General features: G+C 32.2%; 1 protein-coding gene across 1 annotated transcript in view; it reads left to right on the top strand.

Annotated features, from left to right (window-relative positions):
• Window positions 1–19,245, top strand: part of LOC140048886 (von Willebrand factor A domain-containing protein 8-like) — a 96,806-nt gene that overhangs the window by 4,420 nt on the left and 73,141 nt on the right. Inside the window, exons 3-9 of the mRNA XM_072093691.1 lie at window positions 48–103; window positions 443–517; window positions 4,386–4,496; window positions 6,196–6,363; window positions 6,811–6,975; window positions 7,413–7,462; window positions 8,965–9,073. Coding sequence (XP_071949792.1) covers window positions 48–103; window positions 443–517; window positions 4,386–4,496; window positions 6,196–6,363; window positions 6,811–6,975; window positions 7,413–7,462; window positions 8,965–9,073 — 734 coding nt within the window. The remainder of the gene's footprint in view (window positions 1–47; window positions 104–442; window positions 518–4,385; window positions 4,497–6,195; window positions 6,364–6,810; window positions 6,976–7,412; window positions 7,463–8,964; window positions 9,074–19,245) is intronic.

The following is a 19,245-nucleotide window of genomic DNA, read 5'->3' as shown; positions in this document are numbered from 1 at the left end:
ATGATTATGTTTGCTTTCTGAATAAAGTTATATATAATTGTTTTCAGTTGGGAAAAATATACCACAATCAGTTCTACAGCATCTAAGATGGATAATGCAGAAGGTATTCATTTGTGCTCTGAAATTAAATATTTTAATATTAAGATAGAATTATTCTGTTTCATTCCCATACAATATTATTAGTAGTTACCGTATTAACCCTTCTGTCTCACAACATTAAAGACCCTATCCCTACATTTTTTAGATCAAATTTAAGGTCGCAAACTGCATTTTATTATAAATATATACTAATACTACTAATAAGTCGATTTTAATAATTTAAGCGGCCTGATTTAAATACCAGCATGCATTGCACACGGATTGATATTTTCGTTTTGCTTCTGTGATGCACCCACTTTTTGTATGTTAACATTATGATTTGTCTGGACCTATCTTTTTATAGGATTTACTTGGACAAGATGTATTTTTAATAGGTCCTCCTGGTCACCTTAGAAGAGCAATTGCTATGAGCTACTTAGTAAGTGTACAGAATATTATGTATATGAATAATATATGTAAAATAAACTGCTGATATCATGTCATGTTCACTTATGTAAGCCATTCTAAATGTTTACCTTTTTACCTTGATTTTATAAATCCTAGATTTTTCATTTCATTTATTTACTTTACAATTGGATTACTGTACCTGCAACTTGGCTTGACTTAGCTGTTGAAAATTGGTTTGATAATGTAATTATGATCTAATCAAGAATATCCATAATATCCTGCATTAATTAAAGATGAATGCCATTGTTTTAATGATGTGTCGATTCATTAAGTTGTCTGTTGTTTGATAAGATCAATGATTTAGAACCTTTATTTTGTAATTTTTTAGACAGACAAAAGTTTATTTTTAAGTTTGCTAGCGGTGACCTATGTACATGTGTTGCCAAATTTGCCTTTAATACAGTACTTAAAGCCCCATTCCCTACGTTTTTTAGATCTAATTTAAGATCACAAACTATATTTAATGTAAAAATAATACTATATGGTCCTATTGCGATAACTTTTTTCGTCTTTAAACGGTTAAAAATGTGAAAAATAAATTGATTCTAATAATTATAGCGGCCCGCTATAAATCCCAAAATGCATTGCGCGCGGATTGATATTTTTGTTTTCACCTGTAATTCGCCCACTTTTCGATCGATCGTGAGGCCAAAACAAATGGAAGACTCCTAACTTTTCAGCGAAAATACCGGGTTTCCCCCAATTTGTATCAACGGAGTCTGGCAAAAATAGAAAGACAATTAATGCAGCAACTATACAACGTCAGGCTAGGTATATAGCTAGCGTACGATGTTCGTACGTTATCGATGTTTACCAGCTAGGCCTACAAAACTAAGCTTAGCTAGGCTAGGCCTAAGACCGTCCACGAGAGGTCGATCGCCGCGAGCTACTTAGGTAGTGCATTGTTTCTCACTTTTTATCATAATTTACCATAAAACGTACATTTAAGACAAGGAATGACATGGTTTAATGTTTTTAAAGTGATATATATGTATTATTTTCCAAAAAACGTCAAAACTTGCAGGGAAGGGGTCTTTAAAAAATGTAAAGAATTTATTTTTAATAACACTGTGTAACACCATGTATACCGTACTCTGTACAGTAATTCAGTTTTGTTAGTTAGTTTGGCTGGCCTTTGTGTTGTCTAAGGGTGAGATTATAATAAATCAAAATACTACTGCTATGTTTAGAATCAAATTTTTTGTTTCTAGTGAAGGACAAATTAACATTGAAGTTACCAACGTTTCGTTTCGTGCATTAGCATCACACTTTTTCAAGGTAGTGGTGTCGGCTTGATTTGCTGACACTGATCATGGCATAGTCATGTGATGTTGTTGTGACATGCGCCCTCTCTGAGTTTTTACGTGAATACCTCTGGTGAATCCCAGAGGGGTCCGCCCCGGTCGGCCGTCTCACTTCTAACAGGTCATCATATATGTGTGGCAGCCACTTTCCTCCTTGGTTTCTGTTCATGTTGTTATCAGTTTGTCTAATTATAATTGCTTCTTGCCATCCTCTCTTGTTTATGTTTCCATCTTTCTTTAACACTTTTGCCTCCCTATTAGGTGTATGGTTTTCCTTTAGAACATGGTCTGTAATTGCAGATTTATGTGTAATGTTTGATTGTGACATTCTGCTTGACCTTGTCATAACTCCAATTCATGTGATCAGTTTTCTACAGGTTTCTCCTATGTATATTAGGTTACAATTCATACAGGGTACACCATACACTACTCCACTTGTGTCCTCCGGCTTAATCTTATCTTTAGGGTGTACTAGATGTAATCTTAATTTGTTTTGGGGTACAAAGTAATTTTATAGCTAGTGAGCATTCTACGTATCTTTTCCGATAGCCCTCTCACAAAGGGTAAAGCTACCCTGCCACGCATGTCTTGCTTGTTTTCTCCTTTTTTCTGACTATTCTTTTCTTGTTTGTTGTTTATCACTCTATCAATTGCCCAATTTGGGTATTCACAGATATTAAGTACTTTTTATGTGATTCATCTCTTCTCTTTTGCTCTGCTGTGTTGTTACGATGTTTTGGCATCTGTCCACTAGTGTGTTAACGACGCTCAGCTTGTGCTCAAGAGGATGATTTGATTTGAAGTTTAAGTATTGGTCTGTAGGTGTGGGTTTCCTGTAAATCGAAGTTTTTATTGTACTGTCAGTTTTTAGGGTGATGAGGCAGTCCAGAAACGGGAGAGTGTTGTCGGTCATTCTTTCTGTAGTAAACTTGATACTTTTAGTAGGGTCTATGGTGTTAAGATGTTGGTTAAGATCTTCTATGGATTCTTTTTTAACCACAGCTAAAACATCGTCTACATACCTTCGCCAATAAGTAGGTCTGATGTTGTCATTTGCTTTGCTTATGGCCTCAGTCTCCAACCATTCTAAAAACAGGTTTGCAACGATTGGGCTAATTGGACTTCCCATAGCTATGCCGGATTGTTTTTACGGCCAGAGACAACAATTCCTTAACGTCTTCTACTTTTAGTTTTGTACGGTCTTGTAGCGTTTGGTCGGCCCTCAAGCATTCATGTATTATTTCCAGTGATTTTTCCATAGAGGGTTTGTAAACAAAGACACTACATCAAATGAAACAAAGGTATGGTTAGGTGACACATGAAGATCTTTAAGTTTGGTTGCTAGTTCTTTAGAGTTGTTTATTGAGTATGTGGAATTGCCAGCCATTGGTTTTAGAATATCTCTTAGAAATTTGGACACCTCATAGTAGATGGAGTCTATACCGTCTACGATTGGCCTCAAGGGCCAGTTTGGTTTATGAATTTTAGGTGTGCAATATAGCCTCTGTGTTTTTTTGGCTGTCGGGAATAATTTACATTTTTCCCCATGTAATTTTCTTTTCATTAAGCAATCTATTTAGGATATTTACCAAAGCATGTTTATATTTAGGAGTGGGATTTGATTCGAGTTGTTCATATACTTGGTTGTCGGATAACATCTCATTTACCTTGGCTTTATAATCTGTTACTACAACAGTAGCACGGCCTTTGTCAGCAGGTAAAATTGTAATCTCATGGTAATGGTAATTTTAGCCCTGTTTTTTCCTTTGCTGATAAGTTTGGAGATGGAGGTTTGTATGATTTATGAGTGAAACAATCTTACCTCGTATGAATTGACATCCTTTTCTTCTATGGGTACCTGGCCCAGGTTTGCTGCCGTTTCGGTTGCTATGATCAACTCATTTATCGGTATTCGGCTCTCGCTAATGGCAAAAATTAAGCCCTTTTTTAAGCACCTGCTTCTGGTCTACACTAATCTTTTTGCTGGATAGGTTCACCAACCATCTGTTTTTAAGTTGTTTGCCGTCCAATAGTGTTTCTTAGTTTAATCCAACTAGTAGTTTTTGACTTTTATCTTTCCACCAATGTAATTTGTTTTGTTGACGATTTCGTACTTTCAGGAATTCGCTTTCTCTCACATTCTGAACGTCCACTCGAGCTGTGTCATCGATGATTATTTCAACTATTTTCTCTTCTAGTTCTTTCTCTTTCTTAGCTAATTTTTCGATGTTGTTTGTAGTGATTCATATTCTTTCTCTAATCAAACTACGTTCCACTTTGGTGATAATGTCGTGTCCCTGTGTGGTGTAATTAATCTGGCATTTCAATTTTAGACTTGGTGGTGTTATGTCTAAGTGTTTGCAGTGTAGAACGAATATCCAGTGATTTCTTTGGCACAAAGCCTTCCTCACAATTTTCTCTTTTAGGCGCACTAATTTTACACCATCCTGACTATAATCATTTTGGATAAAATTGAAAACATTTATATCCTGCCAAAAGTACTACTGCTTTTAAAACTGCTATAATTCTCTTCAGGAATTAACAAAACGCGAGGTTGAGTATATAAGTTTAACAAGAGATACAACAGAGACAGATCTGAAGCAAAGGCGAGAAATACAAGAAGGAAATGCATTCTATATTGATCAGGTAAGTGAGGTTTTTGTAATTTTTAACTTTTTATTATGAAAGACTGATTAAAATGTAGTTTATGTATGATACTAGGGGAGCGTGCCCAAATGTTTTACTTCATTAATCAGCCGTACACTGCATTAATCATTTGCATACTGTTAATGAGCTAGGGGAAATCTAACGAAAGACCGGATGCTGGTATCATCGGAATAACCTAATGCAGTATGCAAAACATTTTCATTTTCATTTTATTCAGTTGTCAACCACCAGCGATGAAACCGCCACTAACAGGTTGAATAACAAACAAACAAACAAACAAGACTTTGCTATTTCTTTGTTAATATTTACTTTCTTTAAACGCGGCATGGTTGGCTTTGATATGACTTGGCTCTATGTGAAATAACTTGGATTGATAATAAAATGTTTTGTGAAAAATGAAAAATAAAGTAATGCTGTACCTCCGCTATATTGAAAGAATAAAGTTGTGCCTACCATCGGCCTTTTGATCCTACAAGTACCAGGTTTCTTGCCATCGTAGTCGGCCATGGTTGGCCTCCGTCCACTACTTTGAATTTCCAACCACCAATTTTATGATGCCAACCCCCAATTTCGTGAAGCCGACCACCACTATATTTATTCATAGGTAGATCGTAGCCTATTGTTCTTAACCTACTGTGATGTATTATTATAATTATCTACGCTTTGATTGTAGAGTGGTTCATAGCAACAACACCATTGACATAGCCTTTAGAAAAAGCATGTATAATGCAAATTGTCCTGTTTGCTAGACCAGTCTGCCGACTACCGACAATTCCCGTTTGCCAAATCCCAATTTGCTGACGAGCTATGTAAATGGGTGTATCACATAGCCGGCACACAAAAAACCCACATTGCCGAGGCATATATACTAGTTCATTGAGGTTCACCGTGGTTCATCGTGTTTCTACCATTTGAAATTTCTATTTATATTCGCCGTTGAGTAGGTAAAAAACATGCACAAAGAAAACAATTACGATTAAAAAATAATAATTATTCCTATACTTTCTGATTAATTTGCACACCTTGTTAATTCAGTAGGAGAATTCATTTCATTGAATCGTGCAAATATCGAAATGCGGTGTTGACTACTAAATGTGTATTAATATTTTATTTACTGAATTTGTGACTTGAACAAATATCGATTTTTATTTAAAAAGACAAAACAAATTTTTTTTTTAAATAATTATTCAGATACATAATAAAATGTATAGAAAATGTAAGGTTTTCTGCAGGTTGTTGATTGATTTTCCCTCTCCATACACAAGTCACAATACAAAGAGTGGAAGTAAAAGTTTGTTGATCTATAAACAGGTTATTATAGAAATAAACACGTTAGTACCATGTAAATAAGCTTGCATAAATAGCCCCAGTTATCGCGTTAGCATTATCACCTTCATTAACGAAGTCAAAACATTTGGAAACACTCCCTCAAGTGCTGGGGCACAATTTAATTTATGACAGTAACCAAAACAGAGTCTGACTACACCTTATATGTGGTTTTAAAAAGCCAAATCAACTACCTGAAATCCAATATTAAGGCTAATTAAAATTGTCCGGTATTTTTTAAATATCTGGTTTTCAGAATGTATTTCAATTTTGGCAAATAATCCAAGACATTAAACATTACATTAAACGCTGGTTTTGGAAGATTTTTTATACTTATTCTTACTTATTCTAGTGTGCAGTACGTGCAGCCATGGAAGGGCGTGTTCTAGTATTGGAAGGTATTGAAAAAGCTGAACGTAATGTACTTCCTGTTTTGAATAATTTGTTAGAGAATCGTGAAATGCAGTTAGAAGATGGACGCTTCTTAGTAGCGGCTGATAGATATGATAAACTGCTTGAGGTGAATGGTTAATAAAATCTTTATTTATTTCTGTAAATAACACAATTTTGTTTGAACATTTTTTTTCCTTGTAACACTCTTGTTTTATGGCTTATTCAAGAGTTCTACTAGTCTTTGCTATTTGTGAAATTTGCAACTAATGTTTAACATTTGCAGTACAGCAGTACCATGCTTAAAACAATGATTTTAATTTAAAAAAATAAAAATACAATATTGAAACAGACAAGAAAATAGAAGATTACCTACTATACCTACAACTATACTTATTGCTTAAAAAATGTGTTTTGAATGAATATTTTAAACAATTTAACAATTGATTTTAACAATTGATTGATAGGTTAAAAATGTTGCTTCAACATGTTCTACTGAATCACATACCATTTTTGTACACTTTTTCCTTGGTCAAAGTTACTCTTTGGTAGTTTCAAGATATGGTTTTACTTTTAGGATCATACAAAGGAAGAGTTAGAATCCTGGAAACTAGTCAGGGTCAATGAAAACTTTCGTGTTATTGCACTCGGGCTACCTGTTCCACGCTACCATGGCAACCCATTGGATCCGCCACTACGTTCAAGATTCCAAGCACGTGATGTTAACCCTTTAACATTTAAGGTGTGTGATGTTTTGTAATTTAACATATCGCTAACTAATAGTCTTTCCGAACGTTCGATGTTTCGACCTACCATGCTCACGTTGTCATCAAAAGTTTTTTGTTGCAGAAATTTTAATTTTAACATAATTAAGCAAATAATGTTAAGATAATTTTTTGCAAGTTAATCAATTCATCAATCAATTCTTGTCTACTCAACTCTTGTTAAATACTTTTAACTCATGAAAATAATCTGTTAATTCTACTCATAAATATTAATTTATTTGTATACAATTAAATTTATTGATTGTGGGAAATGTATGTATTCATTAATTGTTGGTATTCAATGCTGTCAATGAATACATTATAATACTAGAATTAAAGAAAACTTTATTTATGTACTTATTGCTGGCAACATTTAAAACTACGTTTTTTTTTTTTTTTACAATGGTCATGTTAGGATCATCTTGATGTATTGAGGGAGTCTTCACCAAACTTACAATCCGACAAGTAAGTTTGTAACATTAATATATTCACCACCTAAAAACAATTAAACTATGTACTCTGTCAATTATTAATAATAAATTAATTGAATGATTTGGAACATTATAAATATGTTAATATTGTCGTGGTGCAGCAAATTTATATTTTTCATATTTCAAATTATGAGTGCTATTTCCGGGGACTATTTCTCTATTAATTTTTTCAAAATTGTCTTACCTCAGCTGTACAGTAGGTAGGCGGTGGACTCGAGCTGGTCCTGGAGACATATTTCATTAAATAGTGACAGTGCACTAAAAATTATTAGCTTTGCACTCCCTGACTCATCTTTACATTCTATACCTGGTGACATTACTATTAAATTACAAACTGGCTTGTGGTAGAAAACTGTTAAGTAACCTCTATTTTCAATCAAACAAATGTGGCTACATTTTTTGTTCAGTGGAACAAATTATGGTTTAGACTAGGGTTAGATTCAGTTTTGTGGGCAATTTTATTGCAGCAATATAACAAAGTAATGGTCAATAGTACAATAGCTCCTCAACTCCTCTTCTCAAATTAGCTAAAGTATCAATGGGTACATGCTTGTTTTTTATCCAAAGTATTTTAATTTATGTGGTATATCGACCAGGCCTTGAACTATGTTGATAGCATACATTTGAAATAACATAAACCTTATTTTCCAAATAAAAAATTAATATTAAGTGCTATCAATCTCAATTGGTATCATTTTACATTCACATGACATTTAGATAAATGTATTTTGTTACTTGAACTAAAAATAGTATTGTTTATTCTCATAAATATTTATTGCTTTCTTAAACTATCCAAATAACAAAGAAGCATTTAAACAAACTACTGTAATTTATATAACAAATTGGAATAATAAATGATAAATCTGTAATAACATCAGAACATTTTATTTGCCCAAAGCAAATCATTTGTTTTGTACATTAAAACACATGAAAGACCTGTAAAAACTCCCAGTAACTGGCTAATTTTAAAAATTTGAATGTTGAATAGTAAAAAGCCAGGCTGGTTGATCAGTTAAAAATAGCCTTATGGATACGAAAATTTATCTAATAATATAAAGGCCAATGATAACCTTTCAAATGTTTATATATTATTTACAAATTGTATTTAAATGAATTGCAACTACATCAACTACACTGCAAAAGAATTTTGTTTTTTACAAAGATAATTAGGCCAATTTGATGCATTTATTATCACTCAATGTGAATAATATTATAAATTTTAACCAAAAAAGAAAAGAAATATATTGAAATACAGATAAAAATAGGGAATAAGTTAATAAGAACTAAATGTAAAACTAATCTAAATTTTACCATTTATTTTGTCTTTTTATAAGTGAATAAATTAATTTTTCTACGGAGGAGAATAACTAAAATTGCAAAATGGCCTATTCATTTAATTTTTCATGTTTTTGGAGAACAAATACATCTAAACTAATGTATTAAAAGTAATAAAGTATGATAATTATTTAATTGCAGAGCTTCACAGATGTTATCATTTGCCACTACGTTGATATCAAAGGAATCTACTTCATTAGGTCTTCCAGATTTTCCAATGGATAACCTATTAAGTGTCATTAAAATATTGGTAAGTAAATAAAGCATTTGTTTGTGAATTTTTTTTATGAAGTTGCCTTATCTCTTTTATAACCTGTTTTTTTAAACAATTTACAAAGATGCTTCGCCCATGCAAGTATAAAATCGATCACGATTGTATAGAACCTTCCATTTTATATAAATAGGGGTAAAATGTATTTTATAGCACCGGGTTCGTACAGGATTTGGAAAGTTATAGGTCCGTTTTTTCAAGGCCTTTGAAAATCCAGAAAATTGACTTTCATTATGGAAAAGTTATGGAAATCTATATATAAATTATGGTTAATTCTGACATAGGCGAGCACAATGCAAAACCTTTGGTATAAATCTCCGCCTGGGATACCTACCTTATCTATTTTATATGTACCGCGAAACGTAGATTTGATAACATTAATTTTCAGTACTACGCTATTGTTCCACTTTTGTTTTTTACGACGACAAAATTTAGCGCTACCTATCGAAATTTGTGGATATCACAGGTTATTTTCACACACTCGCGCTGTTGTTCAACTGGCTTCCGGGTCCGTCACTTCCGGCAAAATGGCCGTTGGTGGCGCCATTCAATATTAAATAAAAAAATATTTTAGTGGTTCAACGTATCGTGAACTACTGAAATTAATTTGTTTTAGATATTCAACTAATCAATTATATTGATTAAAGGCATTTACTTTACGTGAACTACAATTTGTTTTAGTAATTTAACTTTTATTGAAGGCCTTTACTTTTATGTGAACTGCAACGTGATTTTAGTGATTCAACTGAATCGTGAACCACAATTTATTTGTTTTAGATATTCAAATATCAATTTTGATTAATTTATGATTAATTATTAAAAAGATGTCCTTTAATCGCAAAGATACATACAAATCACATTACTGTATATTTCGGTGTATAAGATGCACTTTTGACACGCAAATTTGACCTCTAAATTTTGGGTACGTCTTATACACCGGTAACTTCCTCACGCACCCTTAAAAAGCTAGTTAACAGTGTACAGTAGCCTCAATAACTAGCTAGTAGGAGGCCTACCTAGCCTATTAAAAATATTGTACTACTCTGCAATGTAGGCCTAGCTTGTTACGCCTGTCTAATCACGGTTGAAAACCACATTGTGGTAACAAGTTTATTGAATTTTTAATTAAGGTAAATTGTCATCCTCGACTGTATTAATTAATATTTACAGTACTTGCATGAGATATTCTACCCAGGCCAAGTGCTCTCTGAACTCGCGGGTGTGTATTCTAGCAGCATGCAGCATCATTTATGGAAGAGTCCATTAATTACGGTGGTGTCACATTTTAATTACACAATAACTATTTCCCTTGATCACGGTGATTTATTTTATTTCATCTCTATGTCAACTATCACATATTTTTATAATCATGTAGGCAATAGTTCGTATGTCAAGCGATATCTAAAAGAGCGTGTTGTTATATTGTGTTAAGTAGCTTCCCCTAATCTCATAATGATGGTCAACAGTGCTTATTTATTCATAGGAATCACCTTTATATCAGTGGCACACATTATCAGTTAATGGTGCATCCATTTTACAGACAAAATACAAAGAAACATCAAGGTACAAAGTTCTAAATACTAACACATAACATCAGAACAAAATGTAAACTAATTAATTAATTAGATCTGTATGAAAATACATAATACGTAAACTGTATGTACAATATATATAACTTACAAAAATAAAAACAGAACAACAAAAATATATGATAATAAATAAGTAAAAATAAATAAATAAAACTTACAGATACATCCTATTCAACTATTCAAGTATTTATCGCACATTGACACGTAGGCCTATTTTATATAATCGTATATTCTACCTTTAGAAGGCCTAGTAGACGTGTGCATTGCGTTTTTTATTTACATATACGAGAACCATTATGTTATGTTGGACCATCATGTACCTGATTATTTGGCGGAGCAAAGAAGCAAAGAAGCAAAGAAATTGACTATTTATTTATAATACTTACTTTGTAATGAACTTGCATATAATGTATTCATATTTTTATTAATTATGTATGTATATTTATTTATTTATGTTTTATTTATTTTACTTAACTTTTTGCGTCATGTACATTATATATAATATTAATTGTTCAACTGTATAATGATTGATAGTGTAACTTCGAATCTACCTAACTTTAATCCGTTAACTCACAACCTTGATAATTTTGATGAGCAGTCAGCAGATTTAATCGATCAATTAAACTCGAGATCAACTACTCTTGATAACTGTTCATATTATGATTGTGACAAGTTTAATTCAACCTTCACAAATGATTCCAATACTAGCCTTTCCCTTTTTCATCTGAACATTAGAAGTATTAAAACTAAAGTAGACCCACTCATACGTCTGTTAGACAATTTAAGCATTGATTTCTCAATAGTAGGTCTCTCAGAGACATGGCTATATGATAACTCGCCAACTCCCTCCTTACATAACTATACTTTTTTCTCTAAAAATAGGTCAACTAGAATTGGTGGTGGTGTTGCTTTATTTGTTCATAATGATATAAATGTTAAAATCAGACATGACATCTTGCTTCCTCTGCCTTATGAATCTCTATTCATTGAACTTAGTAACCATAACAAAAAATCTACTGTTGTCGGTATAATATACCGTCCACCTTGAAGTTGTATTGACCATTTTTCTGAATCACTAGACAGTGTTCTAAGTAAAATTGATTCTGAAAATAAGAAGTGTCACATTATGGGGGATATAAATATTGATCTAATTAAATATCATAATCATCACAGCACTGGAAATTATCTTGATCTACTTCTTTCACATTCTTTTTATCCCACTATATCGAAACCTACCAGAATAACTACAACAACTGCCTCTCTAATTGATCACTTATACCAACCAAACTCATTCTAATATTTTCTCCGGTGTTCTTATTACAGATATTTCTGACCATCTTCCCATTTTTCAACTTATTCATGATGACCAATGCCATTATAACAAGCCTATTGATAGACAGTCTCCCCGCATACAGGATGTTAATGCCTTTTGTAATGACATCATAAACGAAGATTGGTCTGAAGTTTATAACGCCACACCTAATCTCGCTTTTGACACATTTTTATTAAAATTCTATAATACATGATAAACATACCACCTATAAATCTGTACCCAAAACTAAAATGTCTAAACAACCATGGATGTCGCCTGGTCTTAGAAAATGTAGTAAAAAAAAGCAAAAATTATACAAAAAATTTATTTTATCACAAGATCCTAATCGCAAACTATAACATACACAAAATATAACAATATGTTTAATAAGCTTTGCCGCACTGCAAAAAAGAATTATTTTTCTTTACAATTTGACACGGTTATCCATCCATATAAGTTGTTTATCTTATGTTCATAAATTGAAATGGAAAATAAACTGAAACTGAAACTGAAACTGAAACTGAATCTTAAAAAAACCTGGTCCATTATTAATTCTGTTTTATCCCCTAATAAGTCAAGTCGAAACTATCCCAAACAACTTACAATAAATGACAATACCATTACATCTGAAATAGATATTTGTAATCAATTTAATAAATATTTTTCTCAAATTGGCACTTCACTTAAAAATGCAATGCCAGATTCCTTAATTAATCCAAAATTATATCTTCCTGATCCCCTTCTCCATTCTTTCTTTATAAATCCTGTAACTGAACATGAAGTGATGATAATTATAAATGATCTTGATCCAAAGAAAGGAGGTGGCGATGATAGAGTTACACCATACGTTATTAAATTGATTTCTCCATTCATTATTAATCACCTTACGTTCTGTATTAATTCATCTTTTTCTTCAGGTAGTTTTCCCAATTATTTAAAGTTAGCAAAAGTTATTCCAATTTTCAAGAAAGGTAGACAAGATATACTTTCAAATTACAGACCCATTTCACTACTTAGTACCTTTTCCAAAATCATTGAAAAATTAATGTACTCCCGTCTCTATGAGTTCCTGGATTGCAATAACGTACTCTTTGCTCATCAATATGGTTTTCGTAAATCTCATTCCACTTCACATGCAATCCTTGATCTCATAAATAATGTAACAAACTCCTTTGAAAAAAGAAAATTTTTGTTATCTGTCTTTGTCGACTTATCCAATGTCTTCGATATTATAGATCACCGTATACTTATTAATAAACTTAACAATTATGGAATCAGGGGTATTACCTTAAACTGGTTTCGTAGTTACTTAAGTATGAGGAAGCAATATGTCTCGTTTGGTAATTGTTTATCACCAGAGGAGGAGATGACATGTGGGGTGCCACAAGGGTCGGTTCTTGGCCCTCTCCTTTTTTTAATTTACGTAAATGACTTATCCAGAGTCAGTGACACCATCCATGTCATCTCCTTTGCTGATGACACTGTACACTATTTTTTTCTCATTCAGATTTAAAAGTTTTATTTTCTATAGTTAATAATGAATTGTCAAAATATAATGACTGGTTCATCTCAAATAAACTCCTTATAAACTCCATGAAAACCAATTACATTCTTTTTCATACACAACGTCAATCGTTAGACCTTACTGATTACAATATATTTATTAATGGAGATAACATTAAACAAACGTCAGAGACTATGTTCCTTGGTGTTTTAATCCAGGAAAACTTGAGATGGACCAGTCATCAGAATCATATTGCAAATAAAATTTCTAAAACAATTGGGATTATAAATAATCTTAAGCAAACTTTTCCCCGGCGTATCCTTCTTTCATTATATAATTCTTTAATTTTACCTCATCTTTATTATTGTAACATTATTTGGGCTGCTGACTATCCATCACATCTCGATAAACTTAATAAGCTGATTAAGCGTGCTATTAGAAATATTACTTGTACGTCTCGCATTACTCCATCTGAACCTTTATTTTATGAACTTAAGTTACTGAAGTTAGGTGATATACATAAATTGCAAAGTGCCTCTTTTGTCTTTCAATATTTTTCTAACAATCTTCCTTCTCCCATGATGAATTTATTTAACACTGCTGATTTCAACCATGGTCATAATTTAAGAAGTACTGTTCATAAGTTTCAGTTAACTATTCCTTTTGTAAGATTAACTAGTTCTTCCCACTTTATTTATGTTTCTGGCCCTTTAATTTGGAATCAATTAGATACTAGTATTGTTAACTCTTCCTCTCTCCCAACTTTTCGTAAAAAACTTAAAAGTAATTTGTTATCATTGTACTCAAACTAGACCTTCAAACTGTTTTTGTCATGACTTTCTTTTATTTTATTTAATAATTATATACAAATGTATTTTTTTCTTTTGATTATGGGTCTTGCGTGACAAGTATTCTCTTCTTGCAAGATCCTCTATTAATGGTATTTTTTGTATTTTCTCATTATAAATTATCATTCTTTTTTATTGTATTGTTATACCATTGATAGAAACTAATAAATGTTGAATTATTATTATCCTCATAGAGATATCTGTAGCTTGTTTGCTATATTAATCAATTAGTTGAGAGAGGCAATGTTGATAAAATTGTAGATCTAGTAACCCATGCTTTCATTAAATATTTTTTACAATCAAAATCAAAGATTTCTCCTAATGTTTCATTTTCAGTGAATAAATTGTCTAGCATAAAGTGGTGTTTTAATTCTTGAGATCCACAATTAAAATTATCCCAGTACATACTTAAATTATTGTCTATGAGGTTGTTCTTAAGATCCAAGTATACATCATTTCTAACAGAGTTTAATGAAGGACATTTAAATAAAAAATGGTTTACTCTTTCTTTTTCGTTAGTACTACACATCTTACATAATCCTATGTTATGACTTGACCAGGATTGTCTATGACCCTCTAGATCTAGAGAGTTTGATCTTGTTTTAAATTTTAAATTAATACTCTTAAAATTAGTTTTATCTAATAAATATTGTTCAAGGTTTGGAGTTCCTTTATACATACAGTAGTATATTCCGTTAACGTTGTTTTGCATTGGGCCTTTGAAAACCACTCGTTATGATCAACCTGTTTATTATTTTTCCTAAATTGCTTTATCCAGTTAGTAGATGGTTCTTGATTAAATTTGTCTATAAAATTTGTTTTATTTAAAATATCTTTTTAACATTGGATAACCAATGCCATGTCATATTTTCTTGAACAGATAAAATTGCCTTGAAAAGTAATCGAGACCACCTACAATCTTCCATATTCTTTAATCTGTTAAAATATTGAACTCTGTAATCATTTTGTAGGGAAATAATACTTTGCCATCCCAAATCACCATACAATGCTTCTTTGGCAACATTTCTCAGGGCTTTTAGTATTATTCTAGCCATTTGATATTGTAGATTCTCAATTTTGTCTTGTGAGGTTTTCCCATTACAGAGCCAAACAGAGCTAGCATAGTTTATGGTAGGTAGTCCGATCATTTTCCAAAGCAAATCGCCATAGTAGACTCTGTTAAAGTCTACTTGTTCCGATATTATGGATTTGATGTAAGCAATTATACGGTTACCTTACTTAATTACTTCATTTATATGACATACATCAGACAATGATCGAGATATATGTACACCAAGGTATTTATAGGTCTCTGTTTCCAATATATAATTTTCACCTAGTCGCCATTTTCTGTGTAAATTGATTCTTTGGCCTGTGATTAAAACATTTGATTATTCATAATTAAACGAAAGTTTCCATTTTAGTGAGAATTCAGCTGTCATTTCTAATACTGAATTCAAATCTCGTTCATTCTCTGCAATTAAAACCACATCATCTGCCCAAAAGAGGCTATATTTACACCCAAGTTCTTACATTTAATCATTTTATACAGTTCGTTAATGAATATTGAAAACAATAAGGGTAATAGTACATCCTTGCTTTACACCTTCGTCATTACCAAAATAATCTGTAACAGTGTTTCCAAATGCTACTTTACATTGTACATTCAGATAAAGGTTCTTAATTATATTAAGTAAATTTCCTTTGATATTGTTGACAGCCTGAATAAGGCCATCTCTCCAAACAGTGTCAAATGCTTTTTTGAAGTCTATGAAAGCAAGGTAAGTTTTTTTACCTTCAGCTTTTCTGGTTGCGATTATGCTTTTAAGGGTAAACACATGGTCTTCACAACACCTATTCTTACGAAAACCTCCTTGTACTTCATCTAATAAATCATATTCCTCAATAAAACTTGACACTGTTTGGGCGATGATCCTATTGTAGACTTTCGATACACAAGAGTTTAATGTTATACCTCTATAGTTGTTTAGATTTTTTACATGTATTATTGTACCTTTATTCCATTCATTAGGTATGCATTGCAATTCTTTCAATCTATTAAACATTTTAAACAAAGTTCTCAGTCATCTGATTACCTCCATTCTTTAACATTTCATTTGTTATTGTGTCGATTCCTGGACTTGTATTGTTTTTGCAATATGTTATTGCTATGGCTACATTATTTAGACTAAAATTCAATTCTTCAATAGTGTTCTCATTATTTCCATCTTGCCAATTAAAAGTATCATTCAGATTATTGGCCATGTTCCGTTCAGATCATCGCATTTTAGGTTTTGGTTCATTTTCCCTAATGTATTAAAGTGGATTTTAAGAGACGTCTTAATTGTTTCCCTATCGGTTGTAACAATATTAGTTCCAGGTATTATTATTGCTTTTACTGTCTGTTTCTCTTTTTTACCTTTAAGCATATACCAGAAGTCACGACATTGAGGGCCTCCCTTTTCCAATAGTTTTGAACAATTTTCTACTTTTGTTTGTATAATTTTTTGTCTTATTAATAATTTAGTTTGTTTACGTTTGACCTGATAATCATTCCACAGATTATTACATGTACTATCATTAAGTGGATTGTATTTATGGTAATTACGGTGTGCTCGACAGGCATCTTTTCTCGTCTTCAGGGACTGTTCAATTTCTTTGTCAAACCATGGTTTAACATGTTTATATTTTGGTTTATATCCAAAACATTCTTTAGCGGCCGAGATTACTATAGATTTCCAATGTTTCCAGACCTCATCTGCATCTAAATTATTTGGGTCCCAATCACTAAATTGTATATCTAAATATTGTTGGAAAGGTCCCCAGTCTTGGTCTGCCTTTATATTCCACATTACTTGATCTTCGGTTTCAATATCTGTATATTTTGATTTGTTTAATTGGTTGTTAATCAACATTTCAATCATTACATTATGATCGCTTTGTTGTTGTTTTTTGATCCATGAAAAAGTACCAGTACATTTAATTGTGCTGTTGAGAACAATGAGATCACTATCTTTAGAAAAGTTAATCAACCCTTGTCCATTGTGATTGATTACGTCATCCCCACCATTGATTATCTCTCCAATTTTTCCATTGAAATCACAAATAATAATGATGCTAGCATCGTCAAAACTTTGTGTGATTTCTAATTAATTCTCTGCTAAGAGAGAAATATATAGTTCATCCATTAAATTTCGGTCTGTACCTTCACATGGAAAATACACTATTGCAATGTAATATACTGTACTTGGAGAGTTTGTTAATTTTACTTTAACCCATAATCTTTCTAGGCTATCAAACCTTGTATTTAACACATCATCATCTAAGATTTGTATATTTTCTTTAATAAATAGACCAATTCCACCTTGGCTTTTCTTAAATTCTTCTGATCTTTTTTTACCTATCCAATTGTAACCTTTGATACTGATCTTATCATTATTTTTTTTAAAGGTTTCTACAACCCCAAATATATTTATATTATTTTTGTTTAAAAAACGTTGTACTTCGTATTTTTTACTTTTGTATCCCCTTATATTGTTATAAGCAATTTTGAAATTCTCATTTAAATTACGTTTCAATTTCCTGCTACGTCTTATAACTTTACGCTTTGTTTGTTTGCTTTTACCATTAGGAGTACATTGGTTATTAATATTAATATTTACATTAATAGGTTCATCAATATTTTGATCTTCAATTATATTAGTTAAAATACTATATTTGTTACAACTAGAAAATACGAGTTCACATTACCCCTAGTCTCTTCCCTTTGATATACAGGTATGGCTTTAGCTTCTTCGCCAACCACCTAGTTGTTTCGGCAACTAAAGTGACCACGTTTGTGTCCCAATTGTGAGCAACTGCGGCAACGGATTGGACCACCATGTTTACAGTCCTTTCTTTGATGATTCTCTTCTCCACAGAAGTAGCATCCGCGATCACGCTGGGAATGATTTCTTGTTTTCTTTTGATGTTCGGTTTGAGATGTGATGTGTTTCATCTGCTAGTCTGGATTTGATAATCTGGTGTACTTTCATTGATGTTGAGGTCAAGTTCAATATTGAATATCGAAACGTGGCAGGCTATAGGCGCTTGACCTTTGACAAGATCGCCTAAAATTTATAATTTAAAACTACGATACTTAGTATTGTATGAATAGCCACTCCATAGTCTCTTTGCTTTTCTTCCTTATATCTTATTCTTATTATTTATACTAACAAACATTACTATTTATATGCCTAGGCTAGTATGTTATCATTATTGACATAATTTCATTAAACATCCACATACAGTACAACTCTTCTTAACAAAATTTTTTCAATCTTCTATCAACTAAAAGTTGTAGTATTAGTCTTGTCTCGGGTCACATTCTATGGTCACCGTACAGATAGGCTACTACATCAGTACTTCTATGAATGGATGACTAGTTGGTGACAAGAACGTTAGTTGGTCATACCCAGTACCGTTTTGATTTTACGATCATTCGGGAAACCACCTCACGACGGCAATGATCTAAAGACTAACATCAGTAATTTGTTGAATACTGAATGTTTAAGGACCCCTTCCCTGCAATTTTGGACGTTTTTTGGAAAATAATACATATATATCACTTTAAAAACATTAAACCATGTCATTCCTTGTCTTAAATGTACGTTTTATGGTAAATTATGATAAAAAGTGAGAAACAATGCACTACCTAAGTAGCTCGCGGCGATCGACCTCTCGTGGACAGTCTTAGGCCTAGCCTAGCTAGGCTTAGTTTTGTAGGCCTAGCTGGTAAACATCGGTAACGTACGAACATCGTACGCTACCTATATACCTAGCCTGACGTTGTATAGTTGCTGCATTAATTGTCTTTCTATTTTTGCCAGACTCCGTTGATACAAATTGGGGAAAACCCG

The sequence above is a fragment of the Antedon mediterranea genome, chromosome 5, assembly GCF_964355755.1.
Source record: "Antedon mediterranea chromosome 5, ecAntMedi1.1, whole genome shotgun sequence".
Lineage (NCBI taxonomy): Eukaryota > Metazoa > Echinodermata > Crinoidea > Comatulida > Antedonidae > Antedon > Antedon mediterranea.
Note: the sequence above shows the minus strand (reverse complement) of the source record. Positions and strands in the feature narration are given on the sequence as shown.